The 21,422-nt window shown below is 40.3% G+C and overlaps 1 protein-coding gene across 1 annotated transcript in view; it reads left to right on the top strand.

Annotated features, from left to right (window-relative positions):
* BRINP3 (BMP/retinoic acid inducible neural specific 3) overlaps positions 1–13,555 on the top strand; it is a 200,285-nt gene extending 186,730 nt beyond the window's left edge. Inside the window, exon 8 of the mRNA XM_031063611.1 lies at positions 12,380–13,555. Coding sequence (XP_030919471.1) covers positions 12,380–13,198 — 819 coding nt within the window. The 3' untranslated portion in view covers positions 13,199–13,555. The remainder of the gene's footprint in view (positions 1–12,379) is intronic.
* The last annotated feature ends 7,867 nt before the right edge of the window (positions 13,556–21,422 follow it).

Here is a 21,422-nt window from a genome sequence, read left to right on the forward strand (position 1 = left end):
CTCCTCAAGGCAAAGGCTCTTGAGGCAGGTTGGTGTTTTCAATATGGATCTTGTCTCCAGGCTTTTGTTGTCACTTCTACTATAAATACAATAGAAGGTGAAATATCAAGATCATTTGCAATATCAAGAATGTGTGGAATCCTTTTGGGTACATTTTGGCAGTGCTTTTACCCCTATAATTAAACATTTAAAAGCTAACACTGTGATATCCTTCGTGTTTCATGACCTCATTCACAATCCTAAAATTCAACCAACCTTCATGAGCTTCAAGAGCTTAAAGTGCAAAGATACTGAACTGCAGGAGGTGTAGAATTCTGTACAAAGTGGTAAAGAAAATGAGCTCTTTGCCATTTCTCTATCCTCAGTAAAAAATTCAATTTTATCTCTTCATCATTCATTTCCATTAATTAGTATCATCACCATTCCCCTCATGCTGTCATGACCCTTGTTCCCTTGGTTCATTTAGAGCCCCTGAGTGTGTGTTTGGGAGGAGGACTTTTTCTTTTTCAGGGGATTTTTGTAGCTTTGCTTTTTGATTTTCCCCTGATTTTCATCTGGTTTTCCTGGAAGGGACAGATAACCCTTTCTGAGAGTGCCTGGGGTATTAAGGAGGAAAGCTTTGTGTATATATATATGTGTGTATGTGTACATATATATATATTTATATAAATCATACTAGAGACCTTATTAATGATAGAATTCCTCCAGAGCATTTAGCGTCCCACTGTGATAAAAATTCAAGATTCTTGGAATGCCTCTGTTAAGAATGCTAAATAGGCCTTAAAACCCATGCCTTTGGAGGCTCTGAAATGTTATACATCACATGTCAGAAAAACAGATTCTCCAACAGATCTTTTTTTTCTTCTCTGCAAGGAAATCTTGTCTGCTGCAGTCCACTTTTGGTTATTGATGTGAATACTTAGGAATTCTTTGTGAAAGACAAGGTCCTTAAATTAATTCTTTCTGTACCAGCCTGTTAATTTTAAAAAGGAGGAATTTAAAGAGGACCAACATGTTGGGTATTTTGTCAGCTTTTTGTTGTTGTTTTGGATGGGCTTGTGTGTGTGTTTTTAATTATATTCCCTTAAGTACAAATGTCAAGGTATCAATGAAGCTGTTCTGCATGGGGAGATTTTCTTTCCACCTCGAATATGATGGCATTTAAAGGCAGACAATACCAATAGGGGATGAACTCATCAGAAGGAGATTACCTATGTAGAAAAATAGCATTTCAGGAGCAACATGGTCTTTGTTTGCAGTAAGAGTTGTCACTGCTTCAGGGTGTGATGCAGAGTTCCTCTAATGGTGCACATCACAATTCCATATTTTCCAAGGTGGGACTTTGGCCTCTCACTCTGTTATCTGCACTCATTTTTCTATTAACATGTAGAAAACTGCTCTTTTTTCACCCTTTCTATCACCTTCTAGATTCGATTTCAGGCTGTGGGTTTGATTGTTTAAGGAATGCAAAAATGTTCTAGGAGATACAATCACTTGATACTTGTCATAAGCATTATAGCAAGTCTGTCTCCTAATTGATACTGTAGACATGCAATGTTTGGCCATTTATTTTAATAATTTCTCTGTTTATGACTGTTACATAAGTGACATATTATTACAAGTGTTATACAATTTTAAGTGAAGTGAAATACATGTTGTTTTTAAAACAGCAGGATCCAACTTTTCTGGACAGCCTTTAATTTTCCTTTAGAAATTTAAGGGTGTCCTTGCAATTTATTCGAACATACCATGGCAGAAAACCAAACCTCTCTTTTGCAATGTGTTTTGTGCCTGTATTAAAATTTTAAGGGTTTGCTCAAAATTATAGTTATTTTCAGTTATTACAAAATTGGAGAAAAAAAGCACACTGATCTCACAATCTTCTTTTAGTTTATTTTGTTTAATAACATGACAAGCGAGGTATGAACACAGAGCTGAGTTTTGTATTCTTTAATTAAGACCATTACTCTTGTCTGGGAGATTCTTGCTTTGCTGTAATCCTTCTGGTTCTGCACAATGGAAGAAAATGACAGATTGTTGCTGTTTATATTCCAGTAGCTTTTAGGGATAACTACATTTATAATCCAAATAGGAAACAGCAGGGAAAAAATAAGGATCATTATCAAAGGAAAGAGCAAGTGACTGGTCCATAGCCATCATCACACAGAAATAAAAGCAGATTTTCCCCAGCTCCACATTTATAGCTGCCACAAAGTTTGCAGAAACAGATTTTCATTTATTTATTTGTTTGTTTGCTTGTTTTATTTTGTTTCAGTTATTTGTATCTAGAATAAGGATGCCTAAAACAGGACTAAAGGTCCTGTCTCAAAATCAATAGGAAAATGAGAAGATGGAATGGTCTTGTATCAGCTTCACAGATGTAATCATGGACTTGCCTCTCTGCTACTGGCTGTTAATGAGGCTCTGATTTTACCTGGAATAATGAGGTTTAATTCCAGAAAGTCTGGAATTGATGGCTGCTTTTTCTGGTGCTAAATATCTTTTCATCATATCCAGATTTACCCCTTACCATGATTAAAACTTTGGATGCTTTTGTCAGCAGTGGGGTTTTTGTGGGTCTGCTATGGTTCAGTAACCCTACCAATTGCCCTTTTGCTTGATTTTTGATTATCCTACAATATATTGAAAGGCTTTAGCTCAGAATTTATCTCCAGTCTCTGAACTTTCTATTTTACTCCTGTTTTGAAGAAAATACTCCAAAAACAGTGGATGCTGCTTCCTCCTATCTGAAGTTAAAACACACAGCACTCTGTTCTCATCTTCAATAGATTTTTGTGATCTTCTGCATTGTATACAAAGAGCTTTCAGTCAAGGCTACTTTTTTTATTAATTCCAGAATTTCTACTGCCTACTAGAGCTGCTGGTACCTCTTGTTATTGTTGCCAGTACAGCTCACACAAACAACTTAGACTATTGTTGTGCACTTGGCCCCAAGATCTTGACAAGGGAATCCAGTTGGTCTTGGTAGCTGCTACTGGCTCCCTTCCTCCTAGAGATTAAATACTGAAATTAGGTTTATACATACATATTAAAATTCAAAGAAACCCCTGAATTAGCTACATTTACACTTCCATCTTAAATTATTCAGTGAAAGGAATTTTAATTTCAAAATCCTATTTAATTTTTCTCCTTTTCACAGCTTGGGGGGTTCCTTCACCTCTTTCTTTTTTACCTCTATCTTATGGTCTGCTGAAACCAGCAAAGAGCTGCCCTTGCTCTACATTAATGTGAGCATCTTTTGGGGCTAATTAATCCAGCTGGGAGGGAAAGTCTGGCAGAAATGCAGGGAAAATACACTGGGCAACACCAATACAGAGTGAGATTTATATGGAGTGAGATTTTATGGATTTATATGAAATATGCAGAGAGACTTTTAAAGAAGGTCTGTAGTGAGGGGATAAAGGACAGTGGTTCTAAAATAAGAGAAGGTAGATTTAGACTGGGCATAAGGAAAATTCCTTTTGGGATGAGGGTGGGCAGGCCCTGGCACAGAGTGCCCAGAGAAGCTGTGGCTGCCCCTGGATCCCTGGAAATGTCCAAGTCCAGGCTGGACAGGGCTTGGAACAACCTGGGATAGTTGAAGGTGTCCCTGCCCATGGGGGAGGATTGGATTGGATTATCTGAAAGGTCCCTTCCAACCTAAACTGTTCCAGGATTGTGTACAGAAATGCACACAGCATTTTATCACACCCTCATCTCCCTGTAAAAGTAAAGACATTTCAGTGTTTGCTTTTAGTTTGCTCAATATTGTGATGTTTCCCCAGTTTTCCTTCACATACAGGAAAAAAAAAAAGATTATTACATTGCAGTAAATTTGGCTGTTACTTTTCTAGTCCCCTAAAGGGGTTTATTAACCTGAGTGTCACAGAGGCATCTAGTTAAGCCTTATAATAACTCCATAATTCTTTTTTACATTAATACTTTAAGACACATCTGGAAAATTCCACCAAAAATTCCACAAAATGAGTGGTTAATTTGTGAGCCAAGGGCAGTTTTTCACAGACCTAGCACCACAACCACAAGAACAGATAGACATTGACACCCAGCAGGTGAGTGGCTCCAAGAGGCACACAATGGTTGGGTGGTGTGGAGGTTTTTGGCTGGAGTATTTTGGTTGAGTTTTGTGCATGTTTCTTTCTCCTTTACATGGAAACTCTGCATTTTCCTAACAGCTCTGATTCCTTTCATTCTATAATTGACTCCATTAATTAATTTCCTGTGTATTTCCTTTGTCCCTGCTGCACTTTGGATCATTATTTAGTAAAAGCTTCCAAAGCTTGTCTCTGATTTGTCTCCCTTTACATAAATATTTGGTGCTTCAAAGCAGTTTGATTCCCAATTAAAAGTACCACAATGGTCATTATGATTAGGGCTGTGTCAAAAGAGTTCTGGATATACTATCTTAATTTTTTTCTTCTTAATAATTATCCTTTTGGGGGTGTGTGGCAGAAATGTTTATTATTAGAAAAATTTTACTATGAGAATTATAAGGGTATAACATCAATGTAGTTAAAACTACAAAGCTTTGTAAATCAATTCATAACAGACCAAGCAGAAACATCCTCTGAAATATGACATGCTTTAGTCCCAAAATATTGTTTAGCTTGAAATATTGTTAAACCCATGGCAGTTTTGTCTTTGAGATACAAAAGGTTTCACTTAATGCAGGGATTTAATTCCTCTACTTCTCATTATATAAAGACTATGTGGAATTTAAAAGGAAGAACATGTATTATTGATTTTGTACCAGCCCTGAGGGGCCCAGGCAACAGCTGCAGGATGGTGGCACGAGGGTTAGGGGATCTGGAAAGACTCTCCTTAAATGTGATTAACAGGGAAAACAAGGTATTTTGGCTCCATAATTCAAAGTAGATTCAGTTTAGATTGTGTACAGCCCCAGCAACATAATCCAGCAGCATGCTCCACGTTCATCCAGTCACCACAGAGCATCCACACACTGGACAGACTTCTTTAGTTACTTCATCCCCTTCAATGCTGGAAGCAATTTCAGCACATGGAGACAAAATTTCCATTAAAATTCCATAGCTAATTAATATCCTTTCTGTGTGTGCTAGCAGGCATTCCTTAGGTAGAGGTTTCACTTTCCTTTACATACATTTAGAAAAGCATCGTAGTCCTTCCCTGTGATGGTGTTCACAGGGGTTCTTGGATGAGGGAAGAGATGAGGATCTGACTCCATGTTTCAGAAGGCTTGATTTGTTATTTTATGATCTATACTACATTAAAACTATACTAAAAGAATAGAAGAAAAGGTTTCATCAGAAGGCTAGCTAAGCTAAGAATCAAATCTGAAAGAATGATAACAAAGCTTCTGTCTTGGACAGAGAGTCCGAGCCAGCTGACTGTGATTGCCCATTAATTAGAAACAACCACATGAGACCAATCACAGATGCACCTGTTGCATTCCACAGCAGCAGATAGTCAATGTTTACATTTTGTTCCTGAGGACTCTCAGCTTCTCAGGAGGAAAAATCCTAAGGAAAGGATTTTTCATGACAAGATGTCTGCGACACTTCCCTACTTTACGCCACTCTTTGTGTTCACCATGGCCCACATCACCCAGACCTTTGGGTCAGCCTGAAAGTTCCTGGTTCAGGTAGAGAGAGCAGCAGTGAAATTGTGAGATGTGAATGCAGAGCAGCTGCACTGCTCCTCTGTGCCATCCTTGGCAGTGGGATTTGCAGTGTCACCCAGAGAATCACTGCCGCACCTGTAACCTGAGCCACAGGAAAATGATTTCAGGCACATTTATTTCAGTGGTGGGTAATTTTGTGAGGCTGAATTAACTAAAAGCGTTCAATCATCTAATGACAGAGGGATGGAGGCCATCCTCAGCAGGTTTGCAAGCTGAGGGTTCAGTGACAGCCCTGAAGGACAGGGTGACACCAGAGGGCCCTGGACAGGCTCCAGGAGTGGCCCATGGCAACCCCAGGAGGTTTAACCAGGGCTGCTCAGGGCAACCCCTGGGGTCAGTCCAGGCTGGGAGGAGGAGCAGCTGGAGCAGCCCTGGGAGAAGGACTTGGGGGTGCTGGGGGTGAGAGCTGGAGCTGCCCCAGCCCTGAACCCCCTGCCCTGGGCTGAGCCCCAGCCTGGGCAGCAGGGGAGGGATTGGGATTGTGCCCCTGAGCTCAGGTGAGACCCCACCTGCAGAGCTGCCCCAGCACAGGGAGGAGCTGGAGCTGCTGGAGAGAGCCCAGGGCAGGCACCAGGATGGGCAGAGGGATGGAGCAGCTCTGCTGGGAGGAAAGGCTGGCAGAGCTGGGATTTTTCACCAGGAGAAGCTTTGGGGTGACCAAATTGTGCCTGAAGGGAGCCTACAGGAAAGAAAGAGGGGGACTGTTTACAAGGGATGGAGTGACAGGAAAAGGGAGAATGGCTCCCCACTGCCAGAGGACAGGTTAGATTAAGTATTAGGAAGGAATTGTTCCCTGTGAGGGTGGGCAGGCCCTGGCACAGGGTGCCCAGAGAAGCTGTGGCTGCCTCTGGATCCCTGGCAGTGTCCAAGGCCAGGCTGGACAGGGCTTGGAGGAACCTGGGATGGTGGAAGGTGTCCCTGCCCATGGCAGGGGTGGCACTGCATGGGCTTTGAGGTCCCTCCCAACCCAAACCATTCTGTGGTTCTGTGATTCTACAATCACTCACTGCTCTCCTGGCCACTGTGCAGTTGGCACTTTTACCCTGATTCCTAGAAGAAAACAACACTCTCATAAAAGACCATTATCAAATTAAGCAGCCATTACTGCTGTTTTGAATCACAGCACAGAAACAAAGCACTTGGAGTCTGCTTTGTCCTTCCCAAGATGTAAATCCACCTGATCCAGAGTAGGGTGTTGTAGAGATGGCTGTAAGTGCATTTGGTGCTGATGTTGCTGTCTCACAGATTTATACAGGACTTGGCCTCCAAAGAAGGGGAAAGTAGGTAATGGGTATTTTACTGCCTCTCTTCTTCTTGTTAAATTGTCTTCATTTTTTTACTTAGCATCTGCCTCACTGAGTACTCATCATCTGCTACTGAGCCATCTGATGTACAACAGATGTTAAGCACTTAGTGAGGCAGAGAAGGAGGTAAAAGTGTCATATCATGATTAAATACTTGCTCCAGCTATTCTATAGGGTGACCATAGTGCTTTGTTCTTACATTTAATGTTACAGTGTGCTGAACAGGAATAGCACGTGGTTTGGATTAAGCTTGCAATTCCTCAAGTAAAAATAATCCTGTTTTTAAGCAAAGTTGTTTTTTTTTTCACAGTAAGAAAAAGAATTGCAAAATATTTTAAATGCACTTCAGAATTATGATTTATGTCTGCCATTAAGATTCTCATCAGAAACTTGGCTGGTGTTAATTGCTGCATTAACTTCCCTAGGATTATCGTATTTTTTAGCATGCTTGTGTAAAAGTGAGATTATCTGGCAGGCTTTCTTTTCCCCTGCAAGCGTTCCAACTGAAAGCTGGTGCAGTTTATGGGGCAGCAGATTTAACCACAAGAGTCTCTTCATCCTGCACCAGTAGCCTGAGCTTGCAGCACAGTAGGAAATGAGTAGAACTTGGAGCTGAAGTTGTCATTGAAGCAGAATTAGTTACAAATCTGCTTCCAAGTAAATTTTAAGAACTGAGAAAATTTGTGGAATATTGTCATGCACCTCCAGGTATTTTCACATTGACATATTTGATCAGACGAGGAGGAATAAGGAGGGAGAAATGATTCTTCTTATTATTATTAATGAGGGAGGAATTATTCTCCCCTAAAGGTGTGATTTGTGTGAGCAGGAGTGCTTTGCAGAACCTGGTGAGATTCAAACCCCAGAATAATGGAGACCCAGTTTTGGGGTCTTAACTAAAAGGCAGGAGTTTGGGATTTGGAAGGGTTGCTTGTCTCTATGTTCATAAGTCAGAGCACTGATTCTCTTCTTAGATTCTCTTCTTGTCTCTAGAGACAACAGGTTTTCTACTAACAGGACAATCAATATTCATGTTTCCATAAAAATTCTGCCCAGATTTAGCACTTATTTTGTACTTTTGTGCTGGTTTTTAAACATTGATTTCAATGACTTTACATTAATAAACAAAAGAAGTTTAAAAAAATTCCAAACAATTTCTAGGAAGATGTAATTCATTATACAATTTGACAAGTATCCTGTACTCACAAAGTGTCATATTTAATTAAACTAAAAATTTACTTTACTTTACTACAACTTTACAGTAAAGTTGTGATTTCAAGTGTGTGAATAGCCAGAAATAGCTTTTGATTATAAATTATCACATAACTTTGCAGGATGAGGAAGACAGAGGTATTTCAAGCACTTCATTTTTATTTGAAGCTCAGTGGAGTGACCAGGACTATTCTTGCTGATTTCATTAGCTTTGGAAGGTGGTTCTACACCCCAGTGTTTGGAAAACTAACTCGTCAGGCCAGCATGTGTAATTTCCCAAATCAAATAATAATATATTTTTTTGTTAAAAGAATAATTGAAGAGCTTTTTTGAGCCTTGCTCAGGGCACCTGTGGTCATGTTGCTTTCTCCAGTTGGTTCTGAGTGATAAAGTTCTGGAATGGCCTTTCCAAGGAAGTGGTGGAGTCACCATCTTTGGATGTGTTTAAGAAAAGACTGGATGTGCCATGGTCTAGTTGAGGTGTTGGGGCTGGGTTGGACTTGATGATCCTGAAGGTCTCTTCCAACCTGGTGATTCTGTGAATTCAGGGAGGCCTCACCCATTTCCTTTTATCTTGGGGTGTGTAAAGGTTCTGACAGTGCCCCTCTCACTGTCCTCTGCTCTCACCCCTGCCCTGGAGATGCCAACCAGTCCGTTCCTTGTTCTCTAGTGAGGTTTTAGTTCTGTAGTCTTATATTTTTGGGGAGTGCAAGTGTTCCCCTTCTACCCGATTTCTCCAAGGAGTCTCTGTCCATCCACCACACCTCTGTGATGTTGGGGAAGTCACAGAACTGGAAGCATGTCCAAATCTGCCTGTTTCCCACACACATCCATGTCCAGGCACAGAGAAGATCCCCTGGGTGCACCACCTTCTGCACAGAATGAATCACAGAACATTTTGGGCTGGAAAGGACCTTGAAGATCATCCAGTTCCAGCTGGATTATGGGGTTCCAAACCGCCCTGGAAAGCCTCTCTCCCTGGATGCTTTATTTTCCAGCCCCAAGCTAGCAACGCTTGAAGCCCTTGGCACAGGGTTAGCAGGTCTGGCACCTGAGCTGTCACCTCTCACCTTCTCTGAAACCCCTCTGTCCCCAGGTGCCACCGTCCCCAGAGGGGCTGTGGCAGCCTCAGCTGCACCAGCTGTTCAGCCAGATGTGACCTGCAGGACACATCTGCTCCCAATCAAACCTGTCCCTGGGCTGCAGGCTCCAGAATTTATCTGATCTTGAATTTCTAGGAGAAAAAGAAGGATTTTGTAATGACGTGCCAGTGTGAGTTTACCCAATTAAGGATGAGTGGCTTAAATAAAGTAGGTATCACCCACATTTTATGTACTTTTGCATAATTTATTTAATTTGCTCCACTGAAAGCAATAAATTTAAAAAGAGTAACAGTATTCCTTAATGACTAATTTTAAAACAAGCAGTTAAGTAAGGAAGTAGATTTTATTTTTTTAAAATAGATTGTATTTGTTAAATAATCAAAGACAAGTATAAGCAGATTCTTCTTGAAATCTGCTTAAAATCAGGTAAAGAGAAATCAAAGGAAGGCAATAATATTAGAATGTTATTGTTTTGAACTTCATTGGAATAAGGAGATAACCTCCTTCCCTCTAAAGCTGTTGACCTCTTTGCAACTGCTAATCATCAAAGACATAGCAGCTCAAATAAGCTAAATAATACTAAATTACAAACAGCATTACTAAGTTATAGAAAGAAACTTACTTTATTTTGCAGCTTGTAACTTCATGCAGATTTTTAAATTGCTGCTTACATTCCCTAACAAAATAGAAGTAGGAAGGTAGGCTCATTAAAAATAAAGTGAACAAAAAAGAAGTGACTTTAGAGGTTTTGATTCTCATAATCCTTGAAATAGTAGATTGCATCATTAATAAAGGAAAAACCAATATTTTATACACCATGTGGTTGGAATACCCAGAATATGGTTGGCTCACCCAGAATATTTTTGCTTAATGCTGACTTTCAAATAAGCACCAGGAAGAATAATGATAAGGTATGTTCATGTTGTGCATGTGATTATATTTACTTATCCTTCCAGAAAATACCTAGAGCTATAGGCATATAAACCCCCCGCCCTGAACAACCAGGATTCCTGCCCTAAAAAAGGAAAAAAAAAAGATATTAAAAGTCATCAGAATTTTTTTACTGAACTTTTTAAAGTCATCAGAATTTTTTTACTGAACTTTATTTTCATGTTTCTTAAATACCATAATTTGAGATGCCATGGATTTCTCCTTGAGGCAAATTCAGATGTGACTTAAAAGCCAGTCAGGAATAAATGAAGGTCTTGTATTTTCTCTACAAAACAATGTAATGAAAGGGGAAGAAACTGCACAACCATCATCATTCATGTGGCAACAACAGATCTGATTGCAGCAGACAAAACAAATTCTTTAAACTGTGCATTGCTGGGAATAATAGGACTTGAAAAATGCAAAGAAAATAATTTTCTGACTCTTTCCATGTAGCTCTGCTCTTCCCATTGTCATTCTCTTAGTGGCTGTGCCTCATCAGCCTGAACTGTTGCTTTCAGAATGTTTTCCCAGTGTGATGTAGGACATTAACTGTTCCTCCTAGTGAAACCAAAATGAGATGACAAGAAGAACATTAAAGTGATCTTTTAATTTTGTCCCCAAAGATGAAAAGTAAACACAACATGCTCATGCTTGGCTTCCTGTAGAGATTCTGTAGTGCTGGAAGTTGTCTAAAGAATCTCGCTAGGTGGGGAGTGGGGATCTGTTGCTATTCTAGGAAAGAATTTTGGCTCGCTGTCTGTAAATCAATGCAGCTCCAGCTAGTTTAAAAAAAAATCTTCATAATAGCATAGAGGGACAGTAGAGTTGTAGATACTTAGATACACACTAAGCTCTTCTTTGGTCAAATAGAACGCACAAAAATAATCTCAACTGCGCAGGATTTCAAGATGTTAATCTGAAGACAGTTACAGAAAATGGTTCTTTGTCAGGCTTCCTTGACAGAGCCACAGAGAAAGGAAATACCTGAACTATATGTTCCTGTCATGCCTGTGGGTTTATAAGGAAACTTCTCTTTTGTGATTTTGCATTGTTAAGAGGAAATTTATACTTGAATCTATCTGACAGAGGATGCTATTGTGCCTTACCCTGACACTAAAACCAGCTTTATTTTCCTCTTTCTATAAAATTGATAAATTATAAAGAATTTAAATGTAATTTAATATTATTTTTCTATGTGTTATATATTATATTATTTATTATATAATATATTATATTTATTATATATATAATTCATAAAATATAGCAAAGTCTATAAAAAGTCTATTAAATATAACAAAGTTTATATAATATATATTTATATATATTATATTTTATATGTATTATATATTATATTATATATAATATATACATTATATTATATATTATATTATTTATAAAAAGTGTATAAAAAGTCTATAAAATATAACAAAGTCTATAAAAAGTCTATAAAATATAGCAAAGTTTTTATGTATTTTTGTAGATTATATTATATATATTATAATATAATATATATAATATATAATATATAATATATAATATATAATATATAATAATTAATTAGCCCTCTGATATCATGGAGTCCTGGTCATCATTCCTCCCACCAATCAGGCGAGAATGACACTGATAGTTTTGTGCATTGGAGGATGCAGAAACATTCTGACTATTGCAGAATATTCAGGATATTTGCTGAATATCCCACTTGATGCACCCTACATCTGTTTAATGTATGCTATTGATGATATTTTCGCCCCCGAGGAGGGGGAGAGGATGATGCATCTGATTCCATCTTATCAGAAGGCTAATGAATTACTTGATTATACTATGTTAGTCTGTATTATATTACACTCTATTACATTACATCTAAGCTGAATCTGCCAAGCACTCAACTCTGCACACAACTGCCTGAATCTCATGACTGTCAGCCCACAGTCCTGACTCACACACACCTGGACCTGACAGGCCAAGGAAACAAAACACCATCACTCTGGGTAAACAATCTCCATATTGCATTCTACTTTGGCACAACACAGGCACAGCAAATGATGAGAATTGTTTTTCTTTTCTCTGAGGTTCAGAGAATATTTCTGGGTTTCACATTATTGGGAAGAATTGTGCCTTGCATTTCTCTGTGAAGAGAAATGAGGTGACAGTGTACATTAAGAACTTTTCTGCAGAAGACGGACAGGAGGATCGAGGTGCACGCCATCTTCATCAGCAACGACATGCGCCTCAACAGCTGGTTCGACCCCTCCTGGAGGAAGCGCATGCTCCTCACCCTCAAGAGCAACAAGTACAAGTCCAGCCTGGTGCATATGATACTGGGCCTCTCTCTGCAGATTTGCCTGACTAAGAACAGCACCTTGGAGCCCGTCCTTGCTGTTTATATCAACCCTTTTGGGGGCAGCCACTCTGAGAGCTGGTTTATGCCTGTGAACGAAAATAATTTCCCAGACTGGGAGCGGACTAAACTGGACTTACCCCTTCAGTGCTATAACTGGACGCTGACTCTGGGCAACAAGTGGAAGACATTTTTTGAAACTGTGCACATCTATTTGAGGAGTCGAATAAAGTCGAACGGCCCAAACGGCAACGAGAGCATCTACTATGAACCCCTGGAATTTATTGATCCCTCCAGAAATCTGGGCTACATGAAAATCAACAACATCCAAGTGTTTGGCTACAGCATGCACTTCGACCCAGAAGCAATTCGAGACTTGATTTTGCAGCTGGACTACCCCTACACTCAGGGCTCACAGGACTCAGCACTTTTGCAGCTGTTGGAGATTCGGGATCGTGTAAATAAACTCTCTCCACCCGGCCAACGTCGCCTGGACCTCTTCTCTTGCTTGCTCCGTCATAGACTCAAACTGTCTACCAGTGAAGTGGTGAGGATCCAATCTGCTTTGCAGGCCTTTAATGCCAAATTGCCAAACACAGTGGATTATGACACAACCAAATTATGTAGTTAACCATAAATGTGAAGCACAACACAAAACTTTGAAGGAGTTTTTACAGTGCTTTTGTGGAACAGTTTATGTTTGGAAGAGTAAATTTAAATTGTCTTTTCAATATCTGTCTTATATCAGTCAATACTGTTGGATGGCAATTTACACACATGAACTTGCTGACAATGAATATATTATACCTGCAGTTTTGGTTTATGAATGAAATAAATACTGACACCAGTCTAGAAGACATTCTACTTTTTACAATAAATTTCATTTGTAATTTTATATGTTCCGTGGCAATGCTTTTGTGCATTACATCCTCTAGAGGGAACATAGAAGGAGACCAATAAAATTTTGTAGCTGAACAGTTATTACAAAGAAACGCTGTGGGATTCTTTTTTCTTACACAAAAGTAGTAACTTTGATGCACTTTTGTGTGTGTTAAACTCAGGAGGGGTAGGCAAAGAGAAGAGATTGACTCCAGATTTTAAGAGAAACTGTCAAAAAGTCAAAGCCATAGGATATTTTAATTTCAGGATGTGGATCTAGGAGTTCATGCCAGTGTAGTGATGCTCCACCTGAGGCTGGTCCTTTCCAAGGTGCTCAATGTGACACCAGGGTGATCCCAGGGAGTGTTTTAGGATGGGCAGGAGGTTGGAGCTGTGGGATGCACAGCAGTGGAAGCCTGCATTAGCTCTAGAGGAGACAGGTGAGAGGCTGTCTGCAAATGACCAAAATGCTTTTCAATGCCCCTGATCCTTTGCTTTGCATATTTACCAAAATAATCAAGCATATGCATACATTGCCTCCTCCCAAATGCACACACTGTAATGTTCAGAATTCTCTATTTTGGACTGCTCACCCAAATACAGCCATGCTGCTTAGATTCAAGTTAATTAAAAAATTAATTAAAGTTAAAATTTGTTATTAGTTAAAATTAGTTAAAGTTAAAAAAATAATTAAAGTTAAAAAATTCCCTGCCAATGCAATTGTTTAGTGGATGGGTGTTTTTTCCATTCTATTCAATGCAAGAATTTTCAGTTTTTTGAAAAATATCCCCTTTTACAGATACAAGAAACCCAGTTTATAAAGCTGACAGTGCAAGTCATTAATTAAACATTGTCAATTACTGAAATTAATTAAATGTGAATGTCTGTGGATCAGAATTAGGTTCTTTGCTGTTTGACACATCCTAGCAGATAAAAAGCACATCTGAGACAGCAGAACCTGGAACTGAAGCTTTTGCTGCCTCTTGCAAGAGAACAGAACAAATGGCTGGATTGTCAGAAGTGCCCATTAGTAAATGCAGGGTAAAATGAAGGAAACTGATACAAAATGGTTTAGTAGTACCTCCTTGCATTCATTCTGAATCTGTGTCGCGGATTTAAAAGTCAACTTGTATTTTTTAAATGGGAAATAATTGCATAAAGAACGGGCAAGCACAGAAAGCAAAAACCGCCATTTCATTCATACACAATTTTAATTCAGCTGGACTCCAATGAAATTCACTTTATTCATTTCAATTTGTTGTATTACAGAGTCATTTGAATTTAGCCTAATCTAAGACACACTCACTTCCAGCAAGATCCCAGCAGCACAGGGGAGAAAACACCTTGTAAGTGAATGGAGACAAGCTAAAATACCAGGGCAGAAACTCTTCAGAAAGCCCACAGCCAAGGGAAATCTTTTCCTTAGTGATTCCTCTCTCTCCTGACCTCTATGAATATTTATCTGCTTTACTGTTTCATTGCCACCCATTTGGATAATTTCTCAGACCTTCTATGCTAAGAAGTCACTCAGAACTAAAATTCACAGCTATTTTTCCCCCTGTTTATTTTTTTCTTTTTTTTTTTCTTTTTTTTTTTTTTTTTTGTTTTCTTTTCTTTGTTGCTGGAGGAATTAACCTCTGCATGAATTCCTGTTTTTCTTCAACTTACAGCTTTCTTTTGCTGATAAATAATGTATCTGAGCCTCTCTTCTATGTGTCCAGATTTTGGCTTGCTCTTGCATTAGAAAGATCTCCCCAGTTAAAATTTTCAGTATTCCTGTTTTCATCTTCAAGTCTTTCTTTTGCTCTTTTGTTATGTCTTTGGCAACTATTACAACTTGCAAAATTAGATAGTTGGATTTTACTACTCAGTACCTTGTGTAGTCTTTTCAAACAAGTGAATCCTCCTTAAGATTTTTCCCCATGACTATTTTTTCTTTCTTGGCTGAATTGGTTTTTTTTTTGTTTTTACATATCTTTCTCTGCCAAGAATTAAAGTTCTTCACTGTGCAGAATGATATCTGTAATAGGAGATACAGATCAGAAGAAGCCCCAAAAGTGGATCATAATTTAATTATTACACAATATATTCATTGTGTTGGACTGGAGTAGTGGAAAACTCCTGTCATTACTCACCAGCTTTGTGCCAGATTTCCTAGCCCACTACTCATGGACTAATTTTGGATTTTGGAACCTGTAGGCTCATGGAACAGGGAGAGTTTTTATTTTACCAGAACTGGATTCTATAAAAATAAATATGGTAGGGGAAAAAACCCTGCAAGTATATAGTGAGAAAAAAAGGCACAGGTTTATCTGGTTCTCAAATGAGACAATAATATTTCCCTCTTGACATTTTTTCCAGTTGGAAACTTTCTATGTTTTCAAAAAAGAACTTCAGAATGTTTTTTAGAAAAAGATTACTCTAGATGAGTCAAATCAGCAAACAACTTGATCCGTAAGAATGTTTTGTAATAAGATATGAACCCAAGGGTGGAGAAGAAAGAGCTGTGGCTACATCCATGTGCATTCATTTCCATCTGGGCATTGCTGATATTTGGAGGGATCAGAACCAGGTGCTTTCTGCTGGAATTCACCAATGCTGTTATTTCCTGCCATCATAAATGGGGAAAAAAAAAATGCCAAAAACAACAAAGCATGGAAAAGATGGTAATAGAGAATCACAGAATCATGGAAATCCACACTTGTTTGGGAATACAGAGGCTGAACTGAATCATATTCAAACATAGTGAACATGAATGAACTCTCATTTCTCTCATTGCTTGCTGAAAAAATATAGGCAGGAAGAAAATGCATTCATATTCTAGTGGCTGAAGGTAGAGAGAGGTGTAGTCACATTTCAGGGTGTTTCTTCCCAAAATTTGAGGGAGAGCCTTTGTTTCCAAAGGTATGCATATGCTGACTGCATTTCTTGTGAAAGTGCTTATTTGGCAGACACCTCAAGTCAGCAAAGAGACAAAAGCCAAAAAAAGTCAGTTTTCCCAGGCTGATCAAGCAGTTTGTGCAGGAAGGAGGATGGAGAATGCAGGAGGGGCTACAACTGCCTGAAGGTCTTTACACTGAAAATGCAGCGCGTTTTCCAGGGACAAAAAAATGTCATGGGGAAGAAAAGTGATCCACACCTTCCTCTCTGCTGGAAAAGGAAAAGGGGATATGGGGAAGGATCATTGTTTTACAGTGCATCAGCCACAGTTTTTTTGGCAGGGAGGGGACAGAATCTGAGCTGCTGTGCCACCCTTGGGAATGGGATCATCCTCTGGGTGCTGCAGCCAGGGATCCTGCCAAGGTGATTGGAGTGCAAGGAGGAATCCAGGGAAAAGTAGAGAGGAAAGGAACCAAGATCTCATTTGAGTAGGGTTTTAAACAAGGAAGAGAGCCTGTATGCCTCATTGCAGCTAAAAGCAGAGGGCAAGATCTCCCTGGGTATGGATGAGGTTTGGAAACGAAGAATTTTAGTGAGAGTCAGTGCTGGGACATCTCAACACCAGAGCAAGGGCAGTCTGTGGGACTGCAGGGCTGACTTTGGGGTCTATCCACTCAGCTTCATTCTATTCACTCAGCTTCATTCTCTAAGCACCAAATCTACTCCAGAAGCAGCAGATACCCAACATTTTCTGCATACACAGATCACCAATTAAACAACCCACAGGGTTCACAGGGGATAAAATGTCAGCTTACCCACAGGGCGGAGCAGTGTATGGATTTCTGACATTAATTTTCACAAATTTGGCAGTGTGGTCACACCAGAGATACCACCGCTCTGGGAGTGAGTGCACGTGGGAGTGCAGGGCCATAAATTCCTTTTTTCCCTGGCAAGCCAACAACAGTAAGGTTGAATTACGACCGAAGAAACAGTTTTACCTCCCAGAAATAGTGAAATTTTCCTTCCCTGCAGATTTCTCCTTGGATGGCAATGTGCATCTAAAAATACCGGCGTGTCTTGTCAACACACTGACACATTCCTCTGGTTGAGGGAACATTCAGTGGCACGTGCAGGTATGAAAGGGAAACACAAGAAATGCCAATGTTAGCAGCAATGGGTGCTGCAGGATTGCCCAGCCTCTGGTCACACCTGCAGCAGGCATTGTTTGCCTGCCTATGATCTGCTCTCAGCACACAGCAGACAGAAAAGAGCTTAAAACCACCTGGGAGGCAGAGATAGCTTTGCTCTGAAAACAATGCTCCCCTAAGAGGGACTAATCCAGAGCGTGAGCACCTTTCAGCACATTCCAAGAGCTTTCTCTTTTCAGAAAAAAGGGCTTTTTGCCAATTCTCAGCTAACAGGGAAGAGAGAAGAGGAGGAGTCAAACAAAGTGAGGTGTGTACATATCAAGCCACAATTCTTCAGTAGGGAGAGAGGGGAGAACAAAGAGCCTTTGAAGAGCTTTGAGATCCCATCACAGCTGTGTAAGTCACTCCAAAAACATTGAGGTACCACAGGGATAACAGAAAACCAAAAATGCAAGGACCATGTACAATCACTGAGCATGAACCTGACAGAAGAAAATCAACCATCACTGGTTTTGAACACACAAATTTTCCTCTTACATCTTTCCCTCACTCTCAGAAGTGAGTGAGGGAAAGATGAAGAAGAAACTTTAAGCATTAAACAGGAATAGGGGAATGACAAAAGATAATTCATGCTATAAATGTGTAGAGCTTCTTTCATGTGCCCTTTTCATTGGGGTCCCGCATGTTCCCCTCAGTTATTCAGTTTACCAGTTGTGTATTAAGGTATAACTCCTTTGCCTACAAAATTAAGGCATCACAACATGAGAGAACTTTATGGCTGTGTAAGATCTCCAAATAATTTTAAATAATCCTATGTCTTGCATATGATTATAAATTTTCCAGCTAAGTCCTTCCTCAGCATCAAACAAACAAAACCAAACCAAACTCCACCTCCACAAAATAATATAGACAATTTCTACAAGATTAGACAGTAATTCTACCATGAATCAGCTCTATGAATCTTTTAATTTTATTTTTTTAAACTGGTTTTGTACCCCTCTCTCTTTCTATGAATTTAATTCCTCTCTTGCTGTCCAGTGTCTAAGATTTCCTTCCCAGAATCTGTATTTCTGAAGGGACTAGTTTGACAGCTTGAGATGTGAAAGTTCTTGTTTAACAGCAGGACATCAGAGAGCATCACAGCTGCCTTTTTAATATTTAGATGCATAAAGTTAAGATGAGGACTGTGCTGCTAAGCATTTTAAAAATGCTGACTTGTCATCACAAAATAGAAAATGGAAATCCTTAGCTATGAATTTTATCTGGACTCCAAACATTAAAGCCTCGAGTCAATCAGGATTTAGTCATGTAAAAGTACCAAGCATTTATTTTCATACATTATTTCCCAGCTTTAACAGACTCAGAGAGCAAAATGAACACATGAAGTGACTGAGATTGAAAACATTGGTGCTATTTCTAATATGCCTTTGGTAGAATGGAATACATTGAGGACAATTTTTTTCCCCTTCATTGGAAAGGCAATATTCTGTCATATTCTCTTAAAATAAATTGGAGTGACTACATTCCTCCACTTCAGCCCAGATATATATGAATTTTTTGGTGTGAATATTTACTAAAGCAGCTGGATTCTATGCACACACAGCCATTGAACTGCCTGGTTACTTTTTTCCTTAAGAGACAACTTTTAATGTCATTGCTAGAGTTGGGAGAAGCTATTCTCTAAAGAACTGGGACACTCTGGGCAGTAATCCCCCTGCAAGTGCAGATATTTGACCTTCAGGTTAATAGATGTCATTCCCACCTCAGCCCTGGGGGAGCAGGCAATTCTTGAGCAGGTGAAGTTGCTCTGTAAGCAAAGCTTTTGTCACACTGCTGAAGGTGACAGACTTTTCTGGGGGCTGAACCCATCCCTGCCCACGTGGAGGCATCCAGCTGGTCAAACCTGCAGCATCTGTGATGAAGGCTTTCAGACAGGAGCCTCTTCTATTTGCAATAAAGCTCGGAAGGGCAATTTGGACATCTCATTAGTCCATTAGTCCCTCAGCAATCCAAAGGTCCAAGGTTCCTAGCCTAGATTAAATGTGTAATGATGGGCAATGTGAATAATCAGCCCAGAGCTACTAAGGCCTTTATTGAGAATTCTATTGAGCCTAGGCCCATTTTCTATGGAACAAACTGCAATTTATGTAAGAGACAAAGAGCAAGAAAGAACAAAAACTGAAAAGAAGAGTAATACCACCAGTCATAGATATATAAAAAAAAGGAGTTATTAAAAAAACAATTAAAAAACAAAAGTAAGGATTGATTAAGGCCCACATTTAGCCACTGCATAGAATAGTGGAATCCCAAAATGGTTTGGAATCCCACAATGGTTTGAGTTGGAAGGACTTTCCAGATCATCCAGTGCCACCCCTGCCATGGGCAGGGACACCTACCACTGTCCCAGGCTGCTCCAAGCCCCATCCAGCCTGGCCTTGGACAATTACAGGGATCCAGGGCAGCCACAGCTTCTCTGGGCACCCTGTGCCAGGGCCTGCCCACCCTCACAGGGAACAATTCCTTCCCAATATCCCATCTAACCCTGCCCTCTGTCAGTTTGAAGCCATTCCCCCTTGCCCTGTCCCTCCAGTTCCTGATGAGCTGTCCCTCTCCAGTTCCCTGGAGCCCCTGCAGAGCCTGGAAGGTTCTGTGAGGTCTCCACACAACCTTCTCCTCTCCAGGCTGAACATTCCCAGCTCTGCCAGCCTGGCTCCACAGGGGAGGTGCTCCAGAGCCCTTCATGGCCTCCTCTGGACCAGCTCCAACATTTCCTTGTCCTTATGTTGGAGACACCAGGGCTGGGCACAGAGCTCCAGGGGCTCCCAGAGCAGAGGGAATGTGCTGAGGGTGCCTTGGTCCCACTGCCTGTGGGACAGAACTGTGCAGAAATGCTCCCAAATGCACTGAAATTCAGCAGCTGCAGCACAGTCACACCTCAAGGAAATATTTTTAACACATTAGGAGAAAAATGTAAAATCTCCTTATGAAATATGATGTTTGGATTTATAACTGAGTTTCCCCTGGTAAGTTCTGGGAAATTTCCCTAAATCAAATTAAACTCAGGGAGCTCAGCTGGCCTCATAAATCACCTGTCTAAACTAGGAATGCTTCAAGTGATGCACGTCCAAGTCAGGAAGCGTGACAATAAATTTGATGACATAAAATGAGCCTGTTAGGCCTGGATAAAACTGTGAATAGGCAGTTTTTATGCCTTTCTTAGACAACTACAAATGAGACTTGGTTTTGTAGAATGCTGGATGAAGTGTCCACATGTATAGCTCCAGCCCCATTGGATCTTATTCACAGCAATGAAAAGCTTTCTGCTCAGAGAATTTTGGAGAATTTGAATCTGAAAACGTTCAAATGAATGTCAAGTCTTGCATATCTCCTTCTCCAATGTCTGTGCTCTCAGGAAGGAGGAGGGAACTATACAGGAATGCAGTGGGGTTATCACAAAGGTGAGAAGGGGTTTGGAGCATCTCTCTGATGAGGAGAGACTGTGGGAGATGGGTCACATTAGTTTGGAGAAGGTTTAGTGGGTATTTAATAAATCTATAAAAATACCCCAAGGGCAGGGGCCAAGGGGATGGTGACAAACTCTGTTCAGAGATGCCCAGAGACAGGACAAGAAGAGATGACCATGAACTGGCCAAGCCCAACAAGTTCTCATTCAGCATGAGGAACCTCTTTCCATGGAGGGTGGCAGAGCACTGGAGCAGCTGCCCAGGGAAGGGTTGGAGTTTCCCACTCTGGAAACATCCCAAACCCACCTGGGCGTGCCCCTGTGTCTCCAGGTGACCCTGGCAAGGGGTGGGACAGAGGATCTCCAGAGCTCCCTCCCTGTTAGAGCCCAGGACATTCCTCTGGATGCCCTGGAGGACTCAAGACCCTGGCAGGGGGCTCAGAGACCTTGGCATGGAGTCAAAAACACCTGTGCCTTTGATTTTA

This window comes from Geospiza fortis, unplaced genomic scaffold, assembly GCF_000277835.1.
Source record: "Geospiza fortis unplaced genomic scaffold, GeoFor_1.0 scaffold398, whole genome shotgun sequence".
NCBI lineage: Eukaryota > Metazoa > Chordata > Aves > Passeriformes > Thraupidae > Geospiza > Geospiza fortis.